At 44.1% G+C, this 22,484-nt stretch overlaps 1 protein-coding gene across 3 annotated transcripts in view; it reads right to left on the reverse strand.

Annotated features, from left to right (window-relative positions):
- Positions 1-13,465, reverse strand: part of EVA1C (eva-1 homolog C) — a 92,772-nt gene extending 79,307 nt beyond the window's left edge. For all 3 annotated transcript variants that reach the window (XM_068266098.1, XM_068266096.1, XM_068266095.1), the window contains exon 1: positions 12,977-13,465. In XM_068266098.1, the coding sequence (XP_068122199.1) occupies positions 12,977-13,094 (118 nt within the window). In that variant the 5' untranslated portion in view covers positions 13,095-13,465. The remainder of the gene's footprint in view (positions 1-12,976) is intronic.
- Between the last annotated feature and the right edge of the window lie 9,019 nt (positions 13,466-22,484).

Here is a 22,484-nt window from a genome sequence, read left to right on the forward strand (position 1 = left end):
ATCAGATTGCCCGCAAGGGGCAGGTTAGGGGCTGATTGATGGGTGGCAGTGACGGGGTGATTGATGGGTGATTGACAGGTGATCAGTGGGTTATTACAGGGAAGAACAGATGTAAATAATGCACTGGCGAATTGATAAGGGGGGGTCTGAGGGCAATCTGAGCGTGTGGGTGGGTGATTGGGTGCCCGCAAGGGGCAGATTAGGGTCTAATCTGATGGGTAACAGTGACAGGTGGTGATAGGGGGTGATTGATGGGTAATTAGTGGGTGTTTAGAGGAGACAACAGATGTAATCACATCAGGTGATCTGATGTTGGATCTGCAGGCGATCTATTGGTGTGGGTGGGTGATCAGATTGCCCGCAAGGGGCAGGTTAGGGGCTGATTGATGGGTGGCAGTGACAGGGGGTGATTGACAGGTGATCAGTGGGTTATTACAGGGGGGATAGAGGCATACAGTACACGGGGGGGGGGGGGGGATTCTGGGGAGAATCTAAGGGGTGGGGGGGTGATCAGGAGGGAGCAGGGGCAGTTTAGGGTTAAAAAAAATAGCGTTGACAGATAGTGACAGGGAGTGATTGATGGGTGATTAGGGGGGTGACTGGGTGCAAACAGTGGTCTGGGGGGTGGGCAGGGGGGGGGTCTGAGGGGTGCTGTGGGCGATCAGGGGACAGGGGGGGGGGAAAATCAGTGTGCTTGGGTGCAGACTAGGGTGGCTGCAGCCTGCCCTGGTGGTCCCTTCGGACACTGGGACCACCAGGGCAGGAGGCAGCCTGTATAATAGGCTTTGTATACATTACAAAGCCTATTATATGCGTGTCATGCGGCGATCCGGGTGCTAGTAACCCGCCGCCGCTTCCGAACGGCCGGCGGGTTACAGCGCGAGGGGGGCGGAGCCAGTCGCCGGCGGCTGATCACGTCACGAATGATGCGATCGCACATAACCACGCCCGCCGCCGCCGATGGGCGTATTGCGGTCGTTTAGGCCCAGTCTTTGCCGCCGCCCATCGGCTGGGGGCGGTCCTCAAGTGGTTAATCATGGTAGCATGTATGAATTTCAAACTATAATGGCCAAAAGCTGAGAAATAATAATTTTTTTCCATTTCTTTCTTAACCCTCCTGGCGGTTGATTTTTTCTGCCAAATAGGCAGAAATCCGTTTTTTTTTTAATTTTTTTTTTTGTTTCATGTAAAGCTACCAGAGTGGTAGCTACATGAAACACCACTAGAGGGCGCATGTGTCCCTCTAGTGCGATCGTCGCCGGCATCAATAGAAAACAGGGGAACGCGTATATAACGTGTTCCCCTGTTTGGCTTCTCCTGTCGCCATGGCGACGATCGGAATGACGTCATGGACGTTCTAGCCCATAGCGCTGCCTGGAACTCATTGGTCCGGGCAGCGCAGGGCTCTGGTGGGGGGGGCCCTCTTCCGCCGCTGCGTGCGAGCGATCGGGCGATCGCCGCAGAGAGGCGGCGCTCAAGCTGTGCGCGCGGCTAGCAAAGTGCTAGCTGCGCGCACAGCACTTTAAATGGGGCGAATCGCCCCACAAGGAACTGAGATATCCTCCTGCGCGGCATAGCCCGAGCTCAGCTCGGGCTTACCGCCAGGAAGGTTATTATTCCTGTTAAAATTGATTTAGAATAAATTAATTTTCGGCAAAATGTATCACCCACAGAAAAAACAAGATATAGATCCATTCATTGTGCCGAGTAGTGATAAAGTTATTGGCAAATGAATGGGAGGTGAGAGTTGCAGGCTGAAGTGGTTAACAATGATATGACGACATTATTTTCATTTTCTATCTACATTCCTAAAATGATGTATAATGGACATTTTGTCTCGCTTATGTGATGGTGTGAAGGTAATGCTTTTGAATTTTTTTGTTTTGGGAAGGTACAATTGCACTGATCATTGTTCACAACAGTGCTTTGCAGAAAAGATATTCTAACTGGCATTAGTCACACTGAGCCACTTCAGCTCCGATTGGTGCCGTACGGACTCTTCCCCCTCATTCCTTCCCAAAATACGCCACCCCCCCCCCCCCCGTTGCATATTAGGAGCCTCTGCAATACACTACAACCCCTCCCCCATGATGTGTAATGTCAGATGTAAAGCAAAGCAATGCCTTTGACCAAAAGATATATTGGGTGATAGTAGCTGTCAAGCTTCATTACCCCTCCAGTCATATGTGAAGAGAGTTGGTGAGTGGCACAAGTGGCACGCTCCCTACAAACAGTGACAGTAGGAAGCCATACTACTGTGATGACATGGTTGCCCACCTTCAGAAGATAACAGACACCAAGCTGGGAGTTTCAATTTAATATCCTCACTGGATCTTTGAACATCTAAGTGGGTTTTGTGGGAGCAAAGCATTAGTTTTAGCACCAAAAATATAGTGAAGTTTGGTTTAAAGTGACTATGTACAGGTTCGAGGTTCTGACAACTCACCCTGTAAGTCCAAACGAGAAGCTTCAATTGATTTCTGAAAATGTATGTTCAGAAGTAAAATTAGATACAGCAGGAAGCTCTTGTCTACAGGGTGGGGTAGGAACATTTAAAAAAAAATAAAAAAAAATCTACCAGTACATAGTTTTTACATTGTACAACAATAGCAGAAGCAAAAGTACAATAAGTCTATTAAGTCTGGATAAGATTTCAGATGAAACCTGACAAAGATCAAGTGGTGTAAGGTGGTAAATCGATTACTTTTTCTTAACCTCTTGAGGACCATAGGCTTAAAGGAACTCCGAGTTCAAAAAATAAACAAAATTGGTACTTACCTGGGGCTTTCTGCAGCCCACCGTAGGTTGGGAGTTCCCACGGCGTGGTCCTGGCTCCTCTCCCGGTCCCTCCGCCGCATACCGCACCGCCGACACCCGGGCCAGGTGTCGGGCTCCCACTTCCTGAACCAGGATGCTCTTTGTCACCACGTTTGCTGCTGCGCGTCATCACGGCGCCCGGTGTGACAGTACTGCGCATGCGCGGTTAAATCACGGTATGCGGTGGAGGGACCGGGAGAGGAGCCAGGACCACGCCGGGGGACCTCCCGACCTATGGTGGGCTGCAGAAAGCCCCCCTAGGTAAGTACCAATTTTGTTTATTTTTTAAACCCTCCTAGTGACCAGGCCATTTTTTACAAAATAGGCCACTGCAGCTTAAGGCCTCGCTGCAGGGCTGTACAACTCAGTACACAAGTGATTCCCCACCACCTTTACTGCCCACCAACAGAGCTTTCTGTTGGTGGGGTCTGATCCCCACCGGCATGTTTATTTTTTTTTTTATTTATTTACTTTTGTTTATTTTTTTTAAATAAATTGCTCTATTTTTTTTTTCCTACTAGGCTCGCCAGCCAATCACCATGATCGGCGGTTATAGGCATCAGCCTATGACAGCCAATCACTCCTGAGCCTGCCAGGGGGACAGTCGTGTCACACAGCTGACGTACAGCGCTGCCGTAGATCGCAGCGCTGTACAATGTAAATAGATGTGGTTTTGCCGTCTAACAGTCTCCTATCGGCGATCGCCACTGGGAGATGATGACGGAGCGGAGGTTAGGCGGTCGTTTACTAGTTAATGATCTCTCATTTCAATTCCAATTTTGTACTGGGATTAAACGCGTTGTGCAGCTCACTATGGCGTCCGTGATGCTGTGATGCGTACTCTTGGACGCATGCAGCATCACGTGGTCCAGCCCGGCCAATCGCCGCACAGAGCGGCCGCTCCAGGAAGTAAACACTGCACGTCACACCGTGCAGTGAATATTAATTAGCCATGTGCCTGGCCGCTTTCCACTCCTCCCCAACACTACAGAGCATGTGCGCACAGTCTAACGCGGCTTAGCCGCGCATAACGCACAGCATGCAGCACTCTCAACGGATGTCCTGCGTTACAATGTAACACAACGTGGGCACTGTGAGCAGCCCATTGATTTTTCATTACTGTGCGGTGGGGCTGCGTTACAGGCTGCACTAACGTGCACCTGTAACGTCTTACTGTGAAAGCAGCCTCAAGACAATTTTTTTCCTTTCCTAAATTCCAATCACCTTCCCTCTGTTCAATGGTGAGTGAGCTTGTAATGGAGAATCCTGTATTATGTACAGACAGACCATTGTACAGATCCCGGGTCCATCCTGCTTTATCTCTTGGCTGGGAGTGCAGCCATGTTTCGCCTGGTATGCCATCAATTCAGCCCGACATTAATCTGTCTCCTGTTAACATTTCCTTATAGAAAGCCATTAACCTCACTCAATTAGCTACAACAAATTGTTATTACTTGACTGGATGCTTTTAAGGATCGGGTTGCCGTGACCTGCTGAGGCCAATTTGTAGGCTTTATTTTTCACCTGGGTATTTTTCTTTTCTTTTGACTCGGTGAGATATCAGGAATTTGGCATGACGAAGGTTTCTTTAGAAAACCTCAAAGTTCTCTTGTAAGCAGACAACAAAATACAGTTCCATATCCTGTTTTTTCTTGCGTTTTTCTCTAAGGAGATATTAATTTAAGATTCCCACGAAGCAAGGAATTACACAAAATAAGTTTGATACTACTTTATGTACTTTTTTTAGTACTTTTTCAGTTGTTAAAGGACACCAGAGGTGAGGATGAAATGTTTTATTTTACTCACCTGGGGCTTCTTACAGCCCCCATAGGCTTTGTGTGTCAGCTGTTCATCCTGCTCCCGTCCGAGTCGTGCAGAACTGCACATGCATTGGCCCAGCAGTGTGCGTCTTTGATCACGCTCCTATGGCCAGGAGCGTTTTGTGCATGTCAAGTCTCGTAGCTGCACATGTGCAGAGCGTTCCCGACCATGGAACCGCTATCAAGGGCGCATGCTGCCGGACAAAGGAATGCGCAGTACTGCGCAACTTGGGCGATTCAGTTGCAGGAGCGGGATGAACAGCTGAGCGAGGAGGAGGACCAGAAGGGTGGCAAGGGACATACAAGTAATACAACTATTTTTATTTTCACATCTGGTATTCTTTAATTTAAGTGCTCTTTAATATGGACCTAAGTGCCATTCAAGTTTTAGCTTCAGATAGTGTGAAAATCAGGTAAAACCCCTGTTGTATCTTTTATTGCCATCTGTGTCCTCATGTAAGAGAATTTCCCTCATTTCCTGTCCTGACAGGAAGTTAAATGTATCCAACAGGGACAGAGACCTTTGTTTTCGTAACGTTGGAAAGATTTTCATTCCTCATCAGGTTTTATTGTTATTCTTCATTTCCGGTCTGGGCCTTAAATTATTACCACAAAGACAGAAAGTGAAAAAAAATCTTCTTAATGGAGAGACAGAAAGCAGTAAACGCCCAAAAGACGTTCTAACCACTTTATCCAAAACAACAGTATTTTCCTATCCTGGACCTAAAATTCCTAGAGATTACCAATGCATTCAGGCCAGGGCTCCTTGTTTTTCTTTGCACTGAAGATCGTTCTAATGGTGGCCATACATGGTACAATTTTTTTATACAATCTTACCATTTCTATGTAATATAAGGGAACTGCCTAAATTATCCTTTCAGTATATTCACTTAATTTACCCTTATACTACATAGAAATGGTAAGATTGTATGAAAAAATTGTACCATGTATGGCCACCATCAATGAGTGTTGGAGGTGGGCTGCTGTGACATCACAAAGACTCAGCGTTTCATAGTGACATCTAGGAAGGGGCATAGCATATGCAATGCTCACCTATACTTTTACTGGTGATTAGAAGGAAAACATGGCTGTCACAGCTGCAGATCTTCCCCCTGTATACCCAGCGCAAATACGATGCATGGCGTTCATAAATGATCATTTCGGGAGACAGGAATGTCAAATGTGTACTAAAGGCTAGTACACACTAGCAATTTTGATTGACCAATGATTGCTCAATTTTACCACCTCCATGTAGTATGAGGGCCAAACAGATTTTCAATTCTATGCAGATTATATAGGTAAATGGTCATACTACATGGAGGTGGTAAAATTGAGCAATCATTGGTCAATCAAAATTGCTAGTGTGTACTAGCCTTTACTCTCTCTGTCTCTTATCTGCTGCGTCTGTGATAAGTCTTTTGAGCTTACAAAAAAAAAGCACAGCTATTGGGATGGGAGGAGAAGAATAGACACCAACACAGATGTTTTCTGAACCCTAATGAGGCCATGCAATTGTGATTTTGGGATGCACTTTGGACACCAAAACAGGATTGTTGTTGAGTTTTTTTTTAAGCCTCAAAAATCTTGATTCGCATTAATGCAGTTATGGAGGAAAGTAAGGCCTAGTTCATGCGGATGTCAGGGAGCAGCAGCGGCCGTGGCTAATTTACATTTGGCAACCTTTGGCATCGATTCCCATTGTTCAGCCATTGTGTTGAGCGGCGCTACCATTGGGTAAAAGGGGGCAATAGCCCCAGGACCCCTAAGCGTTGATGCCCTCCCCCCCCCCCGCTCTGCTGGATCCATCCCAGGACAGATGAGTTGCAATGCAGATCATGCATAGACCTGATAGAGTTGAGGCGGGGCATAGAGGAGGGGGGAATATGGCAGCATGCAGGCCTGGCAGCACTCAAATGCTGAATTTGGTGGGAGAGCAGAGTAGGGAACCCCAGTGCTACTTTTGCTGCGGGGGTGGGGTGGGGGGGCAAAAACAGGCCCTGACAGGGGGAGGTGGAAACACTAAACATAGCCGATTCTGGACACAATGACTGGATCTACCGCGGCTTTAATGTGAACGGCAGCAACATTGTTAGAAACAACCGCTATTAGAGAGTGGCGCTAATAGGCTTCCTCGCGGTACACAGCGCCGGTAATATTGCCGTGCGATGTCTGTGCGCGGCAGTATTATCGCGCTTTCAGGCTCTATGAATCATAGTTTTTATTTATTTGTATGATGCTATTTTACGGTAGGAAAATCTGGCAAACTTGCCCCTACTGTTCAAACTGGTGGCACAAGAAAAATAATAACAAGAAATAAGTGATGGCCCGGTTGTAAGCTAACTTCCTGGCTGGTAGTGTGAGAACTGGAAAATGCTCAGGGGAGGACAGGCCAAGGAGGGCAAACGTGATGTTGTTCTATGCATTCTCTCCCAGCAGGCCTGCAGGAGATTAGAGCGAGGCACAGAGTGTGCAGGGGAGAGATCAGCAGCACGCCGACACAGGGGCAGCTAAATCACAGATCTGACCATGCAGATTACACCAAGCGGAAAACCAAATGACCCAGCAAAGAATTCCCCTCAATAATTCCCCTGCCAATCACAAGTCTCCGGGAAACGGTTTCATTCTGCGCCACTGTGGGACCTGCAGCTAGGTGAAGGAGAGACACGCTTCAAAGCAAGGCCGACCTGCTCAGCTAACAAAAGACATGAATTGTTATTTCCCCAGAATAGGTGCCAAATGTCTTCAGTTTCCAGCGGCAGTGTCAGGTTCTAAAGACTTCCTCACAGAGTTGAGTATTTTTCCCAGAAGAGTGTCTAATAATTAGGTGTGTTCACACAATGGAATCGCTTGCAGCAGCTGGAAAATGTAGAGGGTGCTCTAGCTTCAACTATTGGACCGACTGAAAAAGCAGCATGATACAGCGTGTCAACTCCACCGCTTAAAGTGTAACTGCCAGTTGCAACATCTTTGGCTTTATTTGAAAGACTAAAGATGCTTGACTGTGCACTCCACTGAGATCTAAAAGTAAAGAAACACACTATCCGTAGTGCATTACTGTTCCATTTGACTTCTCCACCTGTGCACAAACTCCACACACTGTCCACCAATCCGGTGCTTCCCAGCACTGCACACCCTTCGGTATAATGCTCACCAAATGAGGGCCACCTCAAATCCAGGTTGGTCTAGCGCTCAGTACTCAAATTCAGGCTATGTGGTCTCAATCTTCTCCAAAAATACTTTAAATCAGCATCCAGTAACATGAATAAAATACAAATAAACAGCATAAAATCCTTAAAGGGACTCCGAGCAGTGCAAAAACTATGGAAAGATGCATATCATTTTAAAGCTCTCTTTCTCTTCTTTCCAATGATATATAAACTGCCACCCTACACCTTTTAGTTTTCGCTATTTTCGCGATTGAAATTTGCCGCGGACGCGATTTCGATTGCGAAAATAGATAAAACTAAAAGGCGTAGGGTGACGATTTAGGTGTCACCAGAAAGAGGATAAAGAGAGCTTTAAAATGATATCCATCTTTCCATAGTTACATTGTATTACACAGGGTGACTTTTTCTGCTGAATGGAGCTGCTGACTTTGAGAAAAAGTAGTCCTGTGTAATACAATATAACTATGCAAAGATGGATATCATTTTAAAGCTCTCTTTCTCCTCTTTCTGACGACCCCTAAATCATCGCCCTACGCCTTTTAGTTTTCTCTATTTTCGCAATCAAAATCGCGGCCGCGACAATTTCAATCGCGAAAATAGCGAAAACTAAAAGGTGTAGGGCAGCGGTTTATATATCATTGGAAAGAGGAGAAAGAGAGCTTTAAAATGATATGCATCTTCCCATAGTTTTTGCACTGCTCATTCCCTGTGCTTCAGTGCGCACTCATGTCTCCAGAAGGTAATCTTGCATATCATATGCACCCGCATTGGTGTCTAAAGTAGGCCATGGCATTCCGTACACAACCACCACACTCCTCACGCTGCCTCCTCCTTTGACACATCTCGGCAGTATCACTTCCTCACTGATGTCAGGCACACTGGCTCCGTCCAACGGTCTGAAAGTCAGCATTTCTAATTTGCTGTAAAAGATTCCTCACAGCTTGAAAGCTACTATCTCAGATTTTTTTTTTTTGTGCAGAACATCACTAAAATGGATAAACAAAGCACTTTGTCCTGCTATTCAGCTTCAAATTTGCAACTAAACTGGTGATAACAGTATCTTTGTTTACATTCCAATGTTGTTACAATGGCTATCATTCATAAAGGCAGTGCAATAAAAAAATCTGGGAGGGAAAATACCGCATTCTGTATTATAGATTTCTGTGTGCTAATTCTTAAACATTTTAACAGCTGCGGTAGAGATGCGGGAATTTTCCGAACTGAGCTGTCGGGAGTTGTTACATTAATGAGCGGCTGGTTGATTTGTGACATTCCTGGTCTCCGTGCAGAGACAGCGTTACAATAAAAGGCAGCCCCAGCATCCCTTCAGATGTGCATTTTTAAAAAAAAAAATTTTTTTGACTGCCTCTCTTGACAGCCCTGAATCTTCTCTGAATTTGTCTGTTAGACTTTCTAAACAATCTATGTAATTGCCACAACTTGGAAAAACTTCAAGAAACATTATACATGCTGGCTTTCTGAAGTGAAATATATTTGAAAACAGGTACCCAAAAGGTAAAAACATAGCCTGGGTATTCCGGGATGCCTTGTTTGTTCTGCTCACACTGCTGCTGCCTGGGGGAGATCTGTCCCCATTAACTTTCTGGCTTATCGCTTCTTCAGCTGGCTTATCACTTCAAAGCAGGCGGCATTTCTTCGTGTCAATACCGGCTGCTCTTATGTTTATGAATTGACACTTATGACATTTTACGACATGTGCTGGAGGTGTTCACCACACAAGGCAGTAATTTATCTCCCTGCTCGGGAATGTCAGCTTTTCATGCGGAAACACCTTTTATGAATGTACACTTTGTTAAGTGCTCGGGAAAGTCTGCTGTTTTCAGCATTACCGCATGCGGTAATGCTTCATGAATGATACCCAATGTGTGTAAACACAGTGTAACAAGTGAAAAGGAGCTCTCTGTGAAGCTCTGTGCTTCAGACAAACACACAGTTCAGAAAAGCTTATTAAAAGATGTTGATATATAATAAAAAGCAGTTTGAATAAAATGCAATGGCAGCTTTCATGGCAAGATAAATTACACTTTGTAAACTTGTAATTTGTACTCAGACAATATTACTTATGCACAAAAGCAAATATGATAACTGTATGAGTAATAAAAAGTAGGAAAACACATTTTTTATTGAATGTTATGTCAGAGTTTCATACCACTTTAAAGTAAACCTAAGGTGAAACTGAACTGATGAGATAAACAGTTGCATCTATCGTTCTTCTCCTAAAATGACTTTTTTTTTTTAAAGAGACTCTGTAACAAAATTTTCATCCTTATTTCTTCTATCCTATAAGTTCCTATAAGTTCCTATACATGTTCTAATGTGGTCTGGCTTACTGCAGCCTTTCCTACTTGCACAGTGACTGTATTATCTCTGTTATATGATCTAATCTTCTCTCCTCTGTTGGCTCTGTCGGGCTGAGGCAGTCAGACTGGAATGTGCAGGGCTGCTTGTGATTGGATAGAAGCTATACACACCCTCTCCAGGCCCCCTGCAGGCTCTGTATGACTCACACACTCTGCTTATGTGAGCCTATCACTAGCTGTTAGTTTGTTTGTAAACACTGCCTAAAACTGTTAATTACAAACCAGGATTGCAGCAAGGAGTGGCAGAAACAGCACAGAGCGGCCCAGGAGAACATAATGAATAGAATGGTATGCTTTTTGTTGTAAGAATTTTAGTGTACAGATTCTCTTTAAAGATTTTTTATGTTTAAACATTTACAAAGTAGATTTAACATTTCATTGGCTCAGCTCAATGGCAGCCTATTAAGTGTCCCAAAGCTAAAATACATGAATGATTGACCTTTTTTTTAAATCTATCCCCTGCACTCAGCTGCTCTTTCGGAAACAATTTTATAGCTGCAATTCCTCATCAGTGAGAGGTATCCTTAAATCCGCCATGGGTCTGGCAAGAGAGAAACTGTCACTTCGGGTACACTTTAATGGGTGGGCGCCTGGCATGTAATGCTTGGTAACTACCAAAAGTGGTCCAGCGAAGGATAACAGATTAACCGTCCCCAGTGTCATGGATTACCAAGACTCACTGAAGAGAATGGAAATCAAGGATATGTGTACAGTGGCGTAGCTAAGGAGCTGTGGGCCAATGGCAATTACAGTGTCAGTGCAAGAATGGGCTGGGTAACAGTTTGTTAATGTTTACCACTATTCAAAATATTCATAGAAGTGATTATTATGAGCACAAAACCAATAAAAAGCTAATACTGCAGTTGAGGGAAGGTCCCTCGGGGCCCCTCTATCCCAAGGGCCCCGATGCGGTCGCAACCTCTGCACCCCCTATTGCTACGCCGCTGCTAGTGTATTTGGTCTGATCCCATAGAACTACTATAGTACAATTCGCTAAAAAAGCCAACTATGAAAGAAAGGTGTCAAAACACACAATACTCCACAGGGCGTCCATTATGATTCCAGTCCAATGCCAAACATACATAAAAGTGGTAGAACTGGAGCATGGAGAAATGGGGAAAAAAAGATGGCTTGGTCCGATGAATCAGGTTTTCTTTAGTTACCAAATGACCCGAATCTGAATGCAATTATTTGTGAAATATGCTGGAAAATCAAGTCTGACCCATGGAGACAGGGCCGTTTCTGGCCATTTTGTTACCCTAGGCAAGATAACCACCTCTAGCTCCAATGCTACTAGGATGCCAATTTTTCAGATAAGTGAGGCTGGGAGCACCAGGCAGTGCAAAAAAAAAACACGTGTGTTCTGCTCTGTGTGTTTCTAATGCATATTTCATGCTTTTTCTGTGCATTCCGCATTTGCATTTCTATTAATTTTCCTAATCAGTGGAATAAATGACAGATATATATATATATATATATATATATATTTATTTATTTATTTTTTTTACATAAAATGGTGGTCATTTCAGATGCAGCCTTATTGGTATGCGCTGGTGTTCTTCTCGCTGTTCAACAAAATGTAAGTTACACATTTTTTTTGCTTAGCCGCTCCCAAGGTTTTAAACTTAGGTTAGGTCACTTGCCAGGAGGTTTGCCTCACCGTGGCGCAAGTGTCTAGTACATTATACTTTGCATGCAAACCATATTGGAAGCTAAAGTTCCTCCTAGCGTAATAAATGTTAGCACTTGTTTTGGATGCAGGGCATGCATTTTTCAGTCTAGCAGAGTATGACTGTGCGATTAACCATTCAATTGCAGCATGTGTTTAGGGATGCGCAGCCTTTCCCCCGCTGTTTTTTGACTCTGTGTATGTAACTATCAGGTTAGCTGCTCCCAGCCCCTCCTCCTGAGTTTCCTGTTTGCATGATAAGTAGTAGCAGATTTGCATATGATTTGCATCTGAATTGAATGCGAAGTGTGCAGAAAGTCTATTTAGGTGCTGCACACATGAGCTGGTGGTCATTTCAGATGCAGCCTTAGAGGTATGCGCTGGCGTTCTCCTCGCTGTTCAAAAAATGGATACCTTTGCGTCACCATTGAGATACATTATGTGCATTTTAGAAGATATGCAGTTTTCAAAAACACACAATGTAAAACAGTGTCTCTGCCTAGAGTGTTTTCCTAGCCTTGAGATATATATATATATATATATATATATATATATATATATATATATATATATACTGTATGTACAGAGAGAAGTTATTGTTGCTACGTCGGAAGCCAGTGAGTATCCTCTGCTGTAATGCTCCACTCGCAACTCTGCAGAGGGAGGGAGGGAAGGAAGGGTTTTTACTGGGCTGGGGCTGCCGTCCTGGACCAGAGCACTACAGGGCAGCACATCAGGGAGGGAGGGAAGGGCTTTACTGGGCTGGGGCTGCCACTGGGGAACAAAACTGTAAGTCCTCCCTGAAAATAAGACCTAGCATGTTATTTGGGGCTGAAATTAATATGACAGTGTCTTATTTTTGGGGAAACACAATATATATATATATATATATATATATATATATATATATATATATATATATATATAAATATATATATATATATATATTGCTACGACATCCCAGGCAATACATATCATTCAAGCTGAAAAGTCATAAAAAGTTCTACAAATTAATGTCACATTAAAAGTTGGACAAGCAGCAGAAAGTCTCAGTCAGCAGACAGATCAGCGATCGTACATTAAGGTCACCCTCAGCTGTCCCAGCACTATTCCTGCTCTTACCTGAGAAGTCAGCTAGACCAGAGACCTGTGTGGTCCACAGCAGGAGGATGCAGTAGAGGATGCTGCTCAGGGTCGCTGGCTCCACCTGTCTCCCTTCATAGCCATCTGGCTTGATCATGATGTGGAGAACCAGCCTGGGAACTCACATGATCCGACCTCTATCCAGCCTGTGCTGGGAGGGCACTCATGTCCCCAGGAGCTGCAGATCACATCTGACAAGAGTCCTCATAGACGGCTGCTGCTCCTGGACTCATTCCACGGTGTCTTCCCTTCCCTTCACACACACCCTTTCCTGCTGGATCTGCTCCTACGTGTTTCTATGCTCCGTCCTGTAGCCCTGCAGGCAGGTGCTCCATAGGCAGGGTCTGCCACTTAGTGTATAGCAGTATGGAGATCCAGAATTAGCAGTGGCATTCAGCTCTCGCTCCAATAAACTGAGCCATCATCATCACTGGTCAGTGGAATAAAGTGAAGCCCCCCTCTTGCAGGCAGCACGTGGAGTAAATGGTGATCAGAGTTCTACTCCCACTCACACAACTTCTGCTGTTTACAGTCCTACACACCAGAGATGTCACATATGACATGTTGCCGCCATCTAGTGTTGGTATTACTAAATGCTCGAAATATAAAAGTAAACGTGTAACTTTAAAAACAACAGTTGTAGTATATATTTTCACTGAATGTTTGATGTAAAGAAAATTCTACTGGTACAATATAATGCCTATGTTGTAATTGTATTCTAACAAGCATCAATAAAAAGTTAAATTTTAAAAAAAAAGATTAAAATATTCTTAGGTCTTTGAAAAAAACAAAAACAAACAAAAAACCACACAAAAGTTATGAACATACGATAGTAGGGAGAAGATTCTGAATAATCCAAAGGTTTCCCTGACCTGGCGAGGTCAGCATCTGCACCGGAGGGGACTGGGAGCCACGGGAGCTGCGGCAAGGGCACAGGACAGCTGCCAGGGGCTGGAGGAAGCCTGAGGCAAGTAGATTTTTTATTTTTCAGGTGCTTGGACATTCCCTTTAATCAGCTACGTAAGCCAAGGATCAGCTACGTAAGCCAAGGATACAGGGGGCCACTTGTGATTCACTTTTTCTCCTGATTTTTCTCTTAGGAGAAATTTTTTTATCTTTGATTTAGAATAACTTTTCAGGACTTTGCAGTGGAAAAAAGTACCAAAAAGTAGGTGAAAAAGAACTATTAAAATTATTTTGAGTATTATTTTGCTTGCTGGTTGTTTAAAAGACATTTTATTGACAAAGTATGAAAATATCACCTAGGAGAAAACTCCGGAGAAAAAGTGAATTACATATGGGACAGAGTGTCCCATCATAGAAAATGCTAATCATTACTTTATGCACAAATGAGAGAGACAAACATAATCATTATGTATCTCTCTAAATCATTATCAACTCCATACTGTGCCCGCACTCACCCTGGCCACCTACCAACATAATTGGGGTTATGAATTGAACCGTTGTTGGTGGCTGGCTGGATAGTGTACTGGTTAAGGGCTCTGCCTTTGACATGGGAGACCAGGGTTCGAATCCTGGCTAGGTCAAGTACCTATTCAGTAAGGAGTTCAAGGCAAGACTCCCTAACACTACAGGGTGGCCTCCTGAGCGCGTCCCAGTGGCTGCAGCTCTTGAGCGCTTTGAGTCCGAAAGGAGAAAAGCGCTATACAAATGTTCGGATTATTATTATTATTATATATTATTATGGTCTGGCACCATTATTAACAAGAGTGTACAATACTGTAAAAATGTCAGTGTTTAACTACTAAAACGTTAATTACAAAACTCAGTGATAGACAATCATATAACTGATAACTGTGGTTAATCGTGTCACCTGTTGTCATCTTTTACAACTACAGCCACAGATCCACATGCCTTGTGGAAAGCAGTATCAGATAATCAATCTTATTGTAGTTCTGCAACTGATTGTGTTAGACACGATTTATCACAGCTATGTGTTGTACACTTGCCTATCATCATTCTGATGTTTTGAAACTATTTTCCCTTTTTTTTTTTTTTTTACTCTTAATGCCTATTAATCCACTGGATTATTGACTCCCAGTTCTTCAATTCCAGTATCAGGTTACCTTAGGAGTTTGCCATGGTGAGTCTGTGGCTGTGCAGGATCAACTCAGCAATGGCATCAGAATTCAAGGACTCCTATATTGTATGTACAGTGGAGGAAATAATTATTTGACCCCTCACTGATTTTGTAAGTTTGTCCAATGACAAAGAAATGAAAAGTCTCAGAACAGTATCATTTCAATGGTAGGTTTATTTTAACAGTGGCAGATAGCACATCAAAAGGAAAATCGAAAAAATGACCTTAAATAAAAGATAGCAACTGATTTGCATTTCATTGAGTGAAATAAGTTTTTGAACCCCTACCAACCATTAAGAGTTCTGGCTCCCACAGAGTGGTTAGACACTTCTACTCAGTCACCCTCATTAAGGACACCTGTCTTAACTAGTCACCTGTATAAAAGACACCTGTCCACAGAATCAATCAATCAAGCAGACTCCAAACTCTCCAACATGGGAAAGACCAAAGAGCTGTCCAAGGATGTCAGAGACAAAATTGTAGACCTGCACAAGGCTGGAATGGACTACAAAACCATTAACAAGAAGCTGGGAGAGAAGGTGACAACTGTTGGTGCGATTGTTCGAAAATGGAAGGAGCACAAAATGACCATCAGTCGACCTCGCTCTGGGGCTCCACGCAAGATCTCACCTCGTGGGGTGTCAATGGTTCTGAGAAAGGTGAAAAAGCATCCTAGAACTACACGGGAGGAGTTAGTGAATGACCTCAAATTAGCAGGGACCACAGTCACCAAGAAAACCATTGGAAACACATTACACCACAATGGATTAAAATCCTGCAGGGCTCGCAAGGTCCCCCTGCTCAAGAAGGCACATGTGCAGGCCCGTCTGAAGTTTGCCAATGACCACCTGAATGATTCTGTGAGTGACTGGGAGAAGGTGCTGTGGTCTGATGAGACCAAAATAGAGCTCTTTGGCATTAACTCAACTCGCTGTGTTTGGAGGAAGAAAAATGCTGCCTATGACCCCCAAAACACCGTCCCCTCCGTCAAGCATGGGGGTGGAAACATTTTGCTTTGGGGGTGTTTTTCTGCTAAGGGCACAGGACAACTTAATCGCATTAACGGGAAAATGGACGGAGCCATGTATCGTGAAATCCTGAACGACAACCTCCTTCCCTCTGCCAGGAAACTGAAAATGGGTCGTGGATGGGTGTTCCAGCACGACAATGACCCAAAACATACAGCAAAGGCAACAAAGGAGTGGCTCAAGAAGAAGCACATTAAGGTCATGGAGTGGCCTAGTCAGTCTCCGGACCTTAATCCAATAGAAAACCTATGGAGGGAGCTCAAGCTCAGAGTTGCACAGAGACAGCCTCGAAACCTTAGGGATTTAGAGATGATCTGCAAAGAGGAGTGGACCAACATTTCTCCTAAAACGTGTGCAAACTTGGTCATCAATTACAAGAAACATTTGACCTCTGTGCTTGCAAACAAGGGTTTTTGCACTAAGTATTAAGTCTTTTATTGTTAGAGGGTTCAAAAACTTATTTCACTCAATGAAATGCAAATCAGTTGCTATCTTTTATTTAAGGTTATTTTTTCGATTTTCCTTTTGATGTGCTATCTGCCACTGTTAAAATAAACCTACCATTGAAATGATACTGTTCTGAGACTTTTCATTTCTTTGTCATTGGACAAACTTACAAAATCAGTGAGGGGTCAAATAATTATTTCCTCCACTGTATGTATGCCGGTGATGTAGGTTTAATGGTTTATGTTCACACCCAAAGATTTTTAACCTAACGGACCAGAGAAATGTTCACCTGTCAGCGCTCCTCGCTTTCATTCGCCAATAAATTTATCACTATTGTCACAACAAAACAATCTACCGTATTTTTCGGACCATAAGACGCTCCGGACCATAAGACGCACCTAAGTTTAGAGGACAAAAAGTAGAGAGAAAAAAAAATACTAAACCTGATGCATCCATGGTGCAGGAGCATCTTGTGGTGCATCTCCCCCAGGCTCCTGAGGTCAGTGCTGTGAGGCATGGGTGCTTACAATAAGATAAACAGTCCCAGTGTAAATGTAAAGGAATAGTACCTAAGTAGTTGGTGACAAGTGGCTTAAAAGATGGTCCCCAGTAGTTTTGACCCATGCTCTGTATATGATGCCTTTCAAATCCATTTAAAGGGCTGTATGGAGTGGAGCAATACTTGAACTCTGCCAAACAGCAGTGGCTACAGTACTTTTTTAATATATATATATATATATATATATATATATATATATATATATATATATATATATATATATATATATATATATATATATATATATATATATATTATAGCTCAGGGAAAATACATAGGGTACGTGAGTAGCAAAACTCAGATACTTATTGTACCTTACTTGCAGATGTAATATGCAGTGAAGCATGTATCCTTCCCTGTAAGCCACTCATCCTCTGGTGCAGCCAGGACTTCCCTAATCACCCCTCTGATGTATAGTATGGTAATCCTTGCAGTGCGGCATGTGTCCTTCCTAGTAAGCCGTTCGTCCTCGGTACCCGCCAGGACCCCCGATCATCACTTCTTTGACGTATGGTAATCCTTACAGTGCTTTCTTTCCCTGTAAGCCGCTCGTTACGCCGATCACCCCCGGCACTCTGTCAGCTTCCGGCAGCGTCTTTTCCTTCCCTGTAAGCCGCTCATCACCCGATGATCACCCTGACACTCTGTAAGCCGATCGCCCTTTTGCACCCACCAGGACCCCAATCATTACCCCTTTGATGTCCTTGCAGCACTCTCTTTCCCTGTAAACCACTCATCACGATGATCATCCCCGGCACTCAGTCGGCTTCCGGAAGTGTCTTAAAATTCCAACGCGCCCCTCTCTAGCCTCCATTAGCACAAGCCGATCTTCCATCCAGAGTAGCGGTACGAACTTCCGCAAAGTCCAGACTGGATTATACCGGAAGCTGGCAGGTGACGAGCGTCTCACGCAGTTTTACGCTGCATTGCCGAGGTCATGCAACAACTGGGATCAGTCTGGGCTTTGCGGAGGTACGTACCGCTACTCTGGAAGAGCGGCTCGTGGTAATGGAGGCTAGAGAGGGTCGCGGTGAAATTTCAAGACACTTCCGGAAGCCGATGAGTGGTTTACAGGGAAAGAGAGCGCTGCAAGGACCTTAAAGGGGTAATGATTGGGGTCCTGGCGGGTACAAAAGGGCGATCGGCTAAAGGGCGAGTTCTGCAGCTGCGATGAGTATCTCTGATCATAAGAGTGCCGGGGATTTAGAGGAAACATGTTCTGTGACACAACATTCGGACCATAAGACGCACCAACATTTTCCCCCTCTTTATAGGAGGAAAAAAGTGCGTCTTATGGTCCGAAAAATACGGTATTTATACAGCAGGTAGCTTAGCGCTCAACAAGTCCCAAATGTCAACAGTCTATATTTCCACAAGGTACAGTTTACTTCTCATATTACAGAAATAATCTTCAGTGCAAAATAGTCTTACAATACGCTCACCAGATTCAATTGCGAACCGATTGCAGATCAGCTCATACGCTTGTGGCCCAGCCCGTGTACTTGATCCTGGATCGTATCTTCAATGGCTCTAAAGAAACAAAGAAAACACACAAAAATGGTGTAGAATGTCTAATGCGTGTGCACCTCCCGTCCTCACATACACAGAGTGCGCTCACCAGATGTTGTGGCTAATCTGGTCAAGATCAGCAAAACCGCTTTTGGCCCAGCCAGCAAACGCCTTAACTTCAATGCTCTCCTCGTAGACTCCAGCACATGGGGCTATAAAACACACACATCTCTGGTGCAGTATTTCCGGATAAATAAGTCACCACAGGTGCACCCATCCACCTCAACAGCAGTAGTGGGAACCTTCACCGAACAAATATTAAGCCTCTCACCAAACACTTGCTGACCCAACTTCAGACCAGGCAAATTCGCTTCAAATGCAATGTTTAGCTTCTCTCCACTGATAAGCAGCCTTTAACTAAAAAAAAAAACAGCTTCCATAGCGTAAAACCATTTATTACAAATCCATAAAAAAGTAGTACACTTACAATTGTAGTTTAAAATGTGCATAAAATTGAGTTGCAATGGACAATCTCAGCATCTACGGTCCTGCCAGGCTCCACCCTGTACCTTGTTTTTTTGCCACCAATTACACTTTCTTTGGGTGGTAAATTATGCTAAGAATTATTATATTCTAAATACATTTTAATGGAATAAAATTGAAAAAATTCATTATTTCTCACTTTTTGGCCATTATAGTTTTAAAATAAAATGTTCTACAGTGAATAAAACCCAAATATTTTATTTGCCCATTTGTCCTGGTAATTGCAACATTTAAATTATATCCCTTGTACAATGGCCTCAATTCACTATGCTTATCTCCTGTCTTTAATAATGTTTCTAAAGTTATCACCATGGTGATAAGGCATGTAGTATTCATGAAACATTTTACCTCAGGCAAACCTAAAGTTAACACTTCTGTCCTTAAGTTAACTCTTCAATCCTTAAAATAACTCTAAAGTTAAAGAGAGGCTGTTATTTAACTGCGTGTGAAAATAACTACAGAAGAGGTAACTTAACTACAGAGGAGGTAACTTAAAGAATTAAGAGATAAGATAACTCTCTCACTGTGTCGTAGCAAGTTTACTCTTGCCTTATCTCCAGCATGATCTTAGGCCCGGTTCACATTAGCGGTGGCCGTCCGGAATCGCCGTGCCGGAGCCGGACCGCTTGCAGAACGGACGGAACGGACGCACGGCATAGCAATGAAAGCCTATGCGTCCGTTCACATGCGTCCGTTCTGCCGGACCGGAGCCGGACCGGAGCCGGACCGGATCCGGACTCCGGCGTCCGTTCCAACATGCGCTATTTTTTGGTCCGGCTCCTCCGGCAGCCGTATCCGGGGCGGAGCCGGACTGCACCATCCGGCCAATACAAAGCTATGAGAACCGGAGAGCGCACAACACACTGGCTAAAAATCCGGATGTTCTACCCCACTTCCTATGCGTATTGAAGCGGCGATTTTGGATGGGGACACATGGGCAAGCATTTTGGAGTGGAGCAGCAGTGATTTTTAACGTGCTGGAGATGTTGGCAGTATGTCGGAGGTGGAGGTGAGTGCTAAACAGCGGAGGGCCTGATTCCACAGGTCCACCTTCTGCTGACCTCCCAGACCCCAACATTTTTATTCCTTTTCTACTATCTTTTGCCAAACGGATCCGGATCGCATCCTGATGAACACCTGATGCAAACTGACCGGATCCGGATCAGAACCGTACGGTTCCGATCCGGATCCGGTCCGGATCCGGTCAGGTCATCCGGTCCGTTTGGCAGAGAACCGCAAGTGTGAACCGGGCCTTAGTGAATTGAGGCCAATGTATGGCAAAAATATTTTATTTGGAAATAAAGATGCATTTGTTCAGTTTTGCATCCGTCGCAAATTACAAGCCCATATATGCAAATATAACAGTAATATACCCTCATGACATACATAGTAGAAAAGCAGAGTCCCTAACGTAACAATTTTGTTTTGTTTTTTTAAATGCTGTCATTTTTTGCATTTATTTTGGTAACTATGGGGGTGGGGGAGTTCAGGGAGAGGGATGGAGGTATAAATTTACTTTTATTTCATTTACTAAATGTAAATTTTAGTGTAAAATGTGTTTTATTATTTTCACATTTTTTTGACTACTAGATGTCCTCACACTGATCTCTATGAAACAGGGTGTTGTAAGAGCAAATCTCGTTGAAGCAATGAGCTTTGCTTACGGCCACTCCGATTGCTTTAGGGAAGGCTTCTTCCCTTTCCCCAATCACAGCCCTGTGGGTCTCGGCAGTAAGCGTGGCAGGGGGGTACAACCGCGAACGGCAGCGTCAGCAAAGCGTGGGGGGGGGGGGGGGGTAGATTTTGCTAGTAGTTGTACACCAAATTTTTGGTACTTTTTCAATTGCAAAGTGCTTAAAAGTTATTATAAATAGAAGATGAAAAATTATATCCTAGGAGAAAACTAAGGAGGAAAAGTGAATTGCATATGGGCCCATGTGTGAAGAAAAAGAGACACAGCACACCAACATGAAAACCTCATCCCAACTGTGAAGTATGGTGGTGAGGGCACAGGGCCGGATTTCTGGGAAGGCCGCGGCCTAGGGCGATAAAATTAGATAAGATAAGAAGGGGGGCATGACTTGGAGAGAGAAGAGGTCATATGTCAAAGTAAATCATCTCTTCTGGTCCCGCAGCGCAGCCATCCAGTGCCCAGCTCTGCACTAATAGCTGAAATCCAGAGTTCCCCAATCCCTGCATCTCTCTCTCACTTCCTGATGTGTTAAAACAATCAGGATCGTGAAAGGGGGAGGCGAGAGTCCTTAGCTCCTGATAAAACAGCCATTTAGAGGGAATACAACTTGATGGAATACCCACACACACCTTACAGGTACTGAGCTATCTAATATCTCCAACTCCAAATCTTCTCAAGTTAGTGAAGGCTCTATCAATCCAAGGATACTACATGCATGCTTTTCTACACTGCACAGTACATTCCATATTGGAATAGGCAGAAAATTATATATGCTATGCATACAAAACTATCTCATGATCACTACTAGTTGCTCTATGAGGCCACCCAATATGTATGTTCGCCGTCGTTGGGTGGCGACTAGATTGGTGGACATACATACATTCCTTCTCTGTGCTTACTCAGTCTTGTTTCGCTGTTAGCAATCGTCATCTCTTGCGATTGCGTTCTCACTTGGTTTCCGCTGTTGTGTGTTTGCCGTCGCTGGGTGGCGACTAGATTGGAGGTCACACACACATCCTGTCTCTGTGCTCTCTCTCTTTTAGGGCTATCTTGCCCTGCGTTGCTTCCCCTCGTACTATTCCTATCTGGCATCTGACAATTCCTATCTGGCATCTACAGAGGGGTTGTTCCTTGGTTCTCCACAGCTCCATCTGCTGGCAGGAATTCCCCTCTACAGGTGCATAGCACCATTGCTGGGTTCTCTCAGATTATACATTTGTGGAGGATTTCCACAGTGTCAGCGCGCATGCTGTGCGCTGACCACGGAAATAATTCCACAATCGTTGCAAGTGTATTGTTCATGGAATTTTCTGTTTAAGCAATGTTTCCTCCCAGTCTCGGGTGTAGCTGGGCAGCGGATCCCTCACTCCTGGTAGCTGCCACCCCTCTTTAGGGAATATCCCTATATTTAGTTCTGTCTGGGTCATAGAAGAGATCCAGGTCTCAGTTATTGTTTAGGGAATAAGCTGTGGTAAGTGTTTATGTTAATGTTTGTATTACTGCAGCAAGGGTTTTTTGTTTTCCTTTCAGTTACAAGAAGGTTCCTTTCAACTGTAACAATTCTGATATGTCGGTCACAATCGATAATGGCTTACTGTTGGTCTTGG

This window comes from Hyperolius riggenbachi, chromosome 2 (genome assembly GCF_040937935.1).
Source record: "Hyperolius riggenbachi isolate aHypRig1 chromosome 2, aHypRig1.pri, whole genome shotgun sequence".
In the NCBI taxonomy this organism is placed as follows: domain Eukaryota; kingdom Metazoa; phylum Chordata; class Amphibia; order Anura; family Hyperoliidae; genus Hyperolius; species Hyperolius riggenbachi.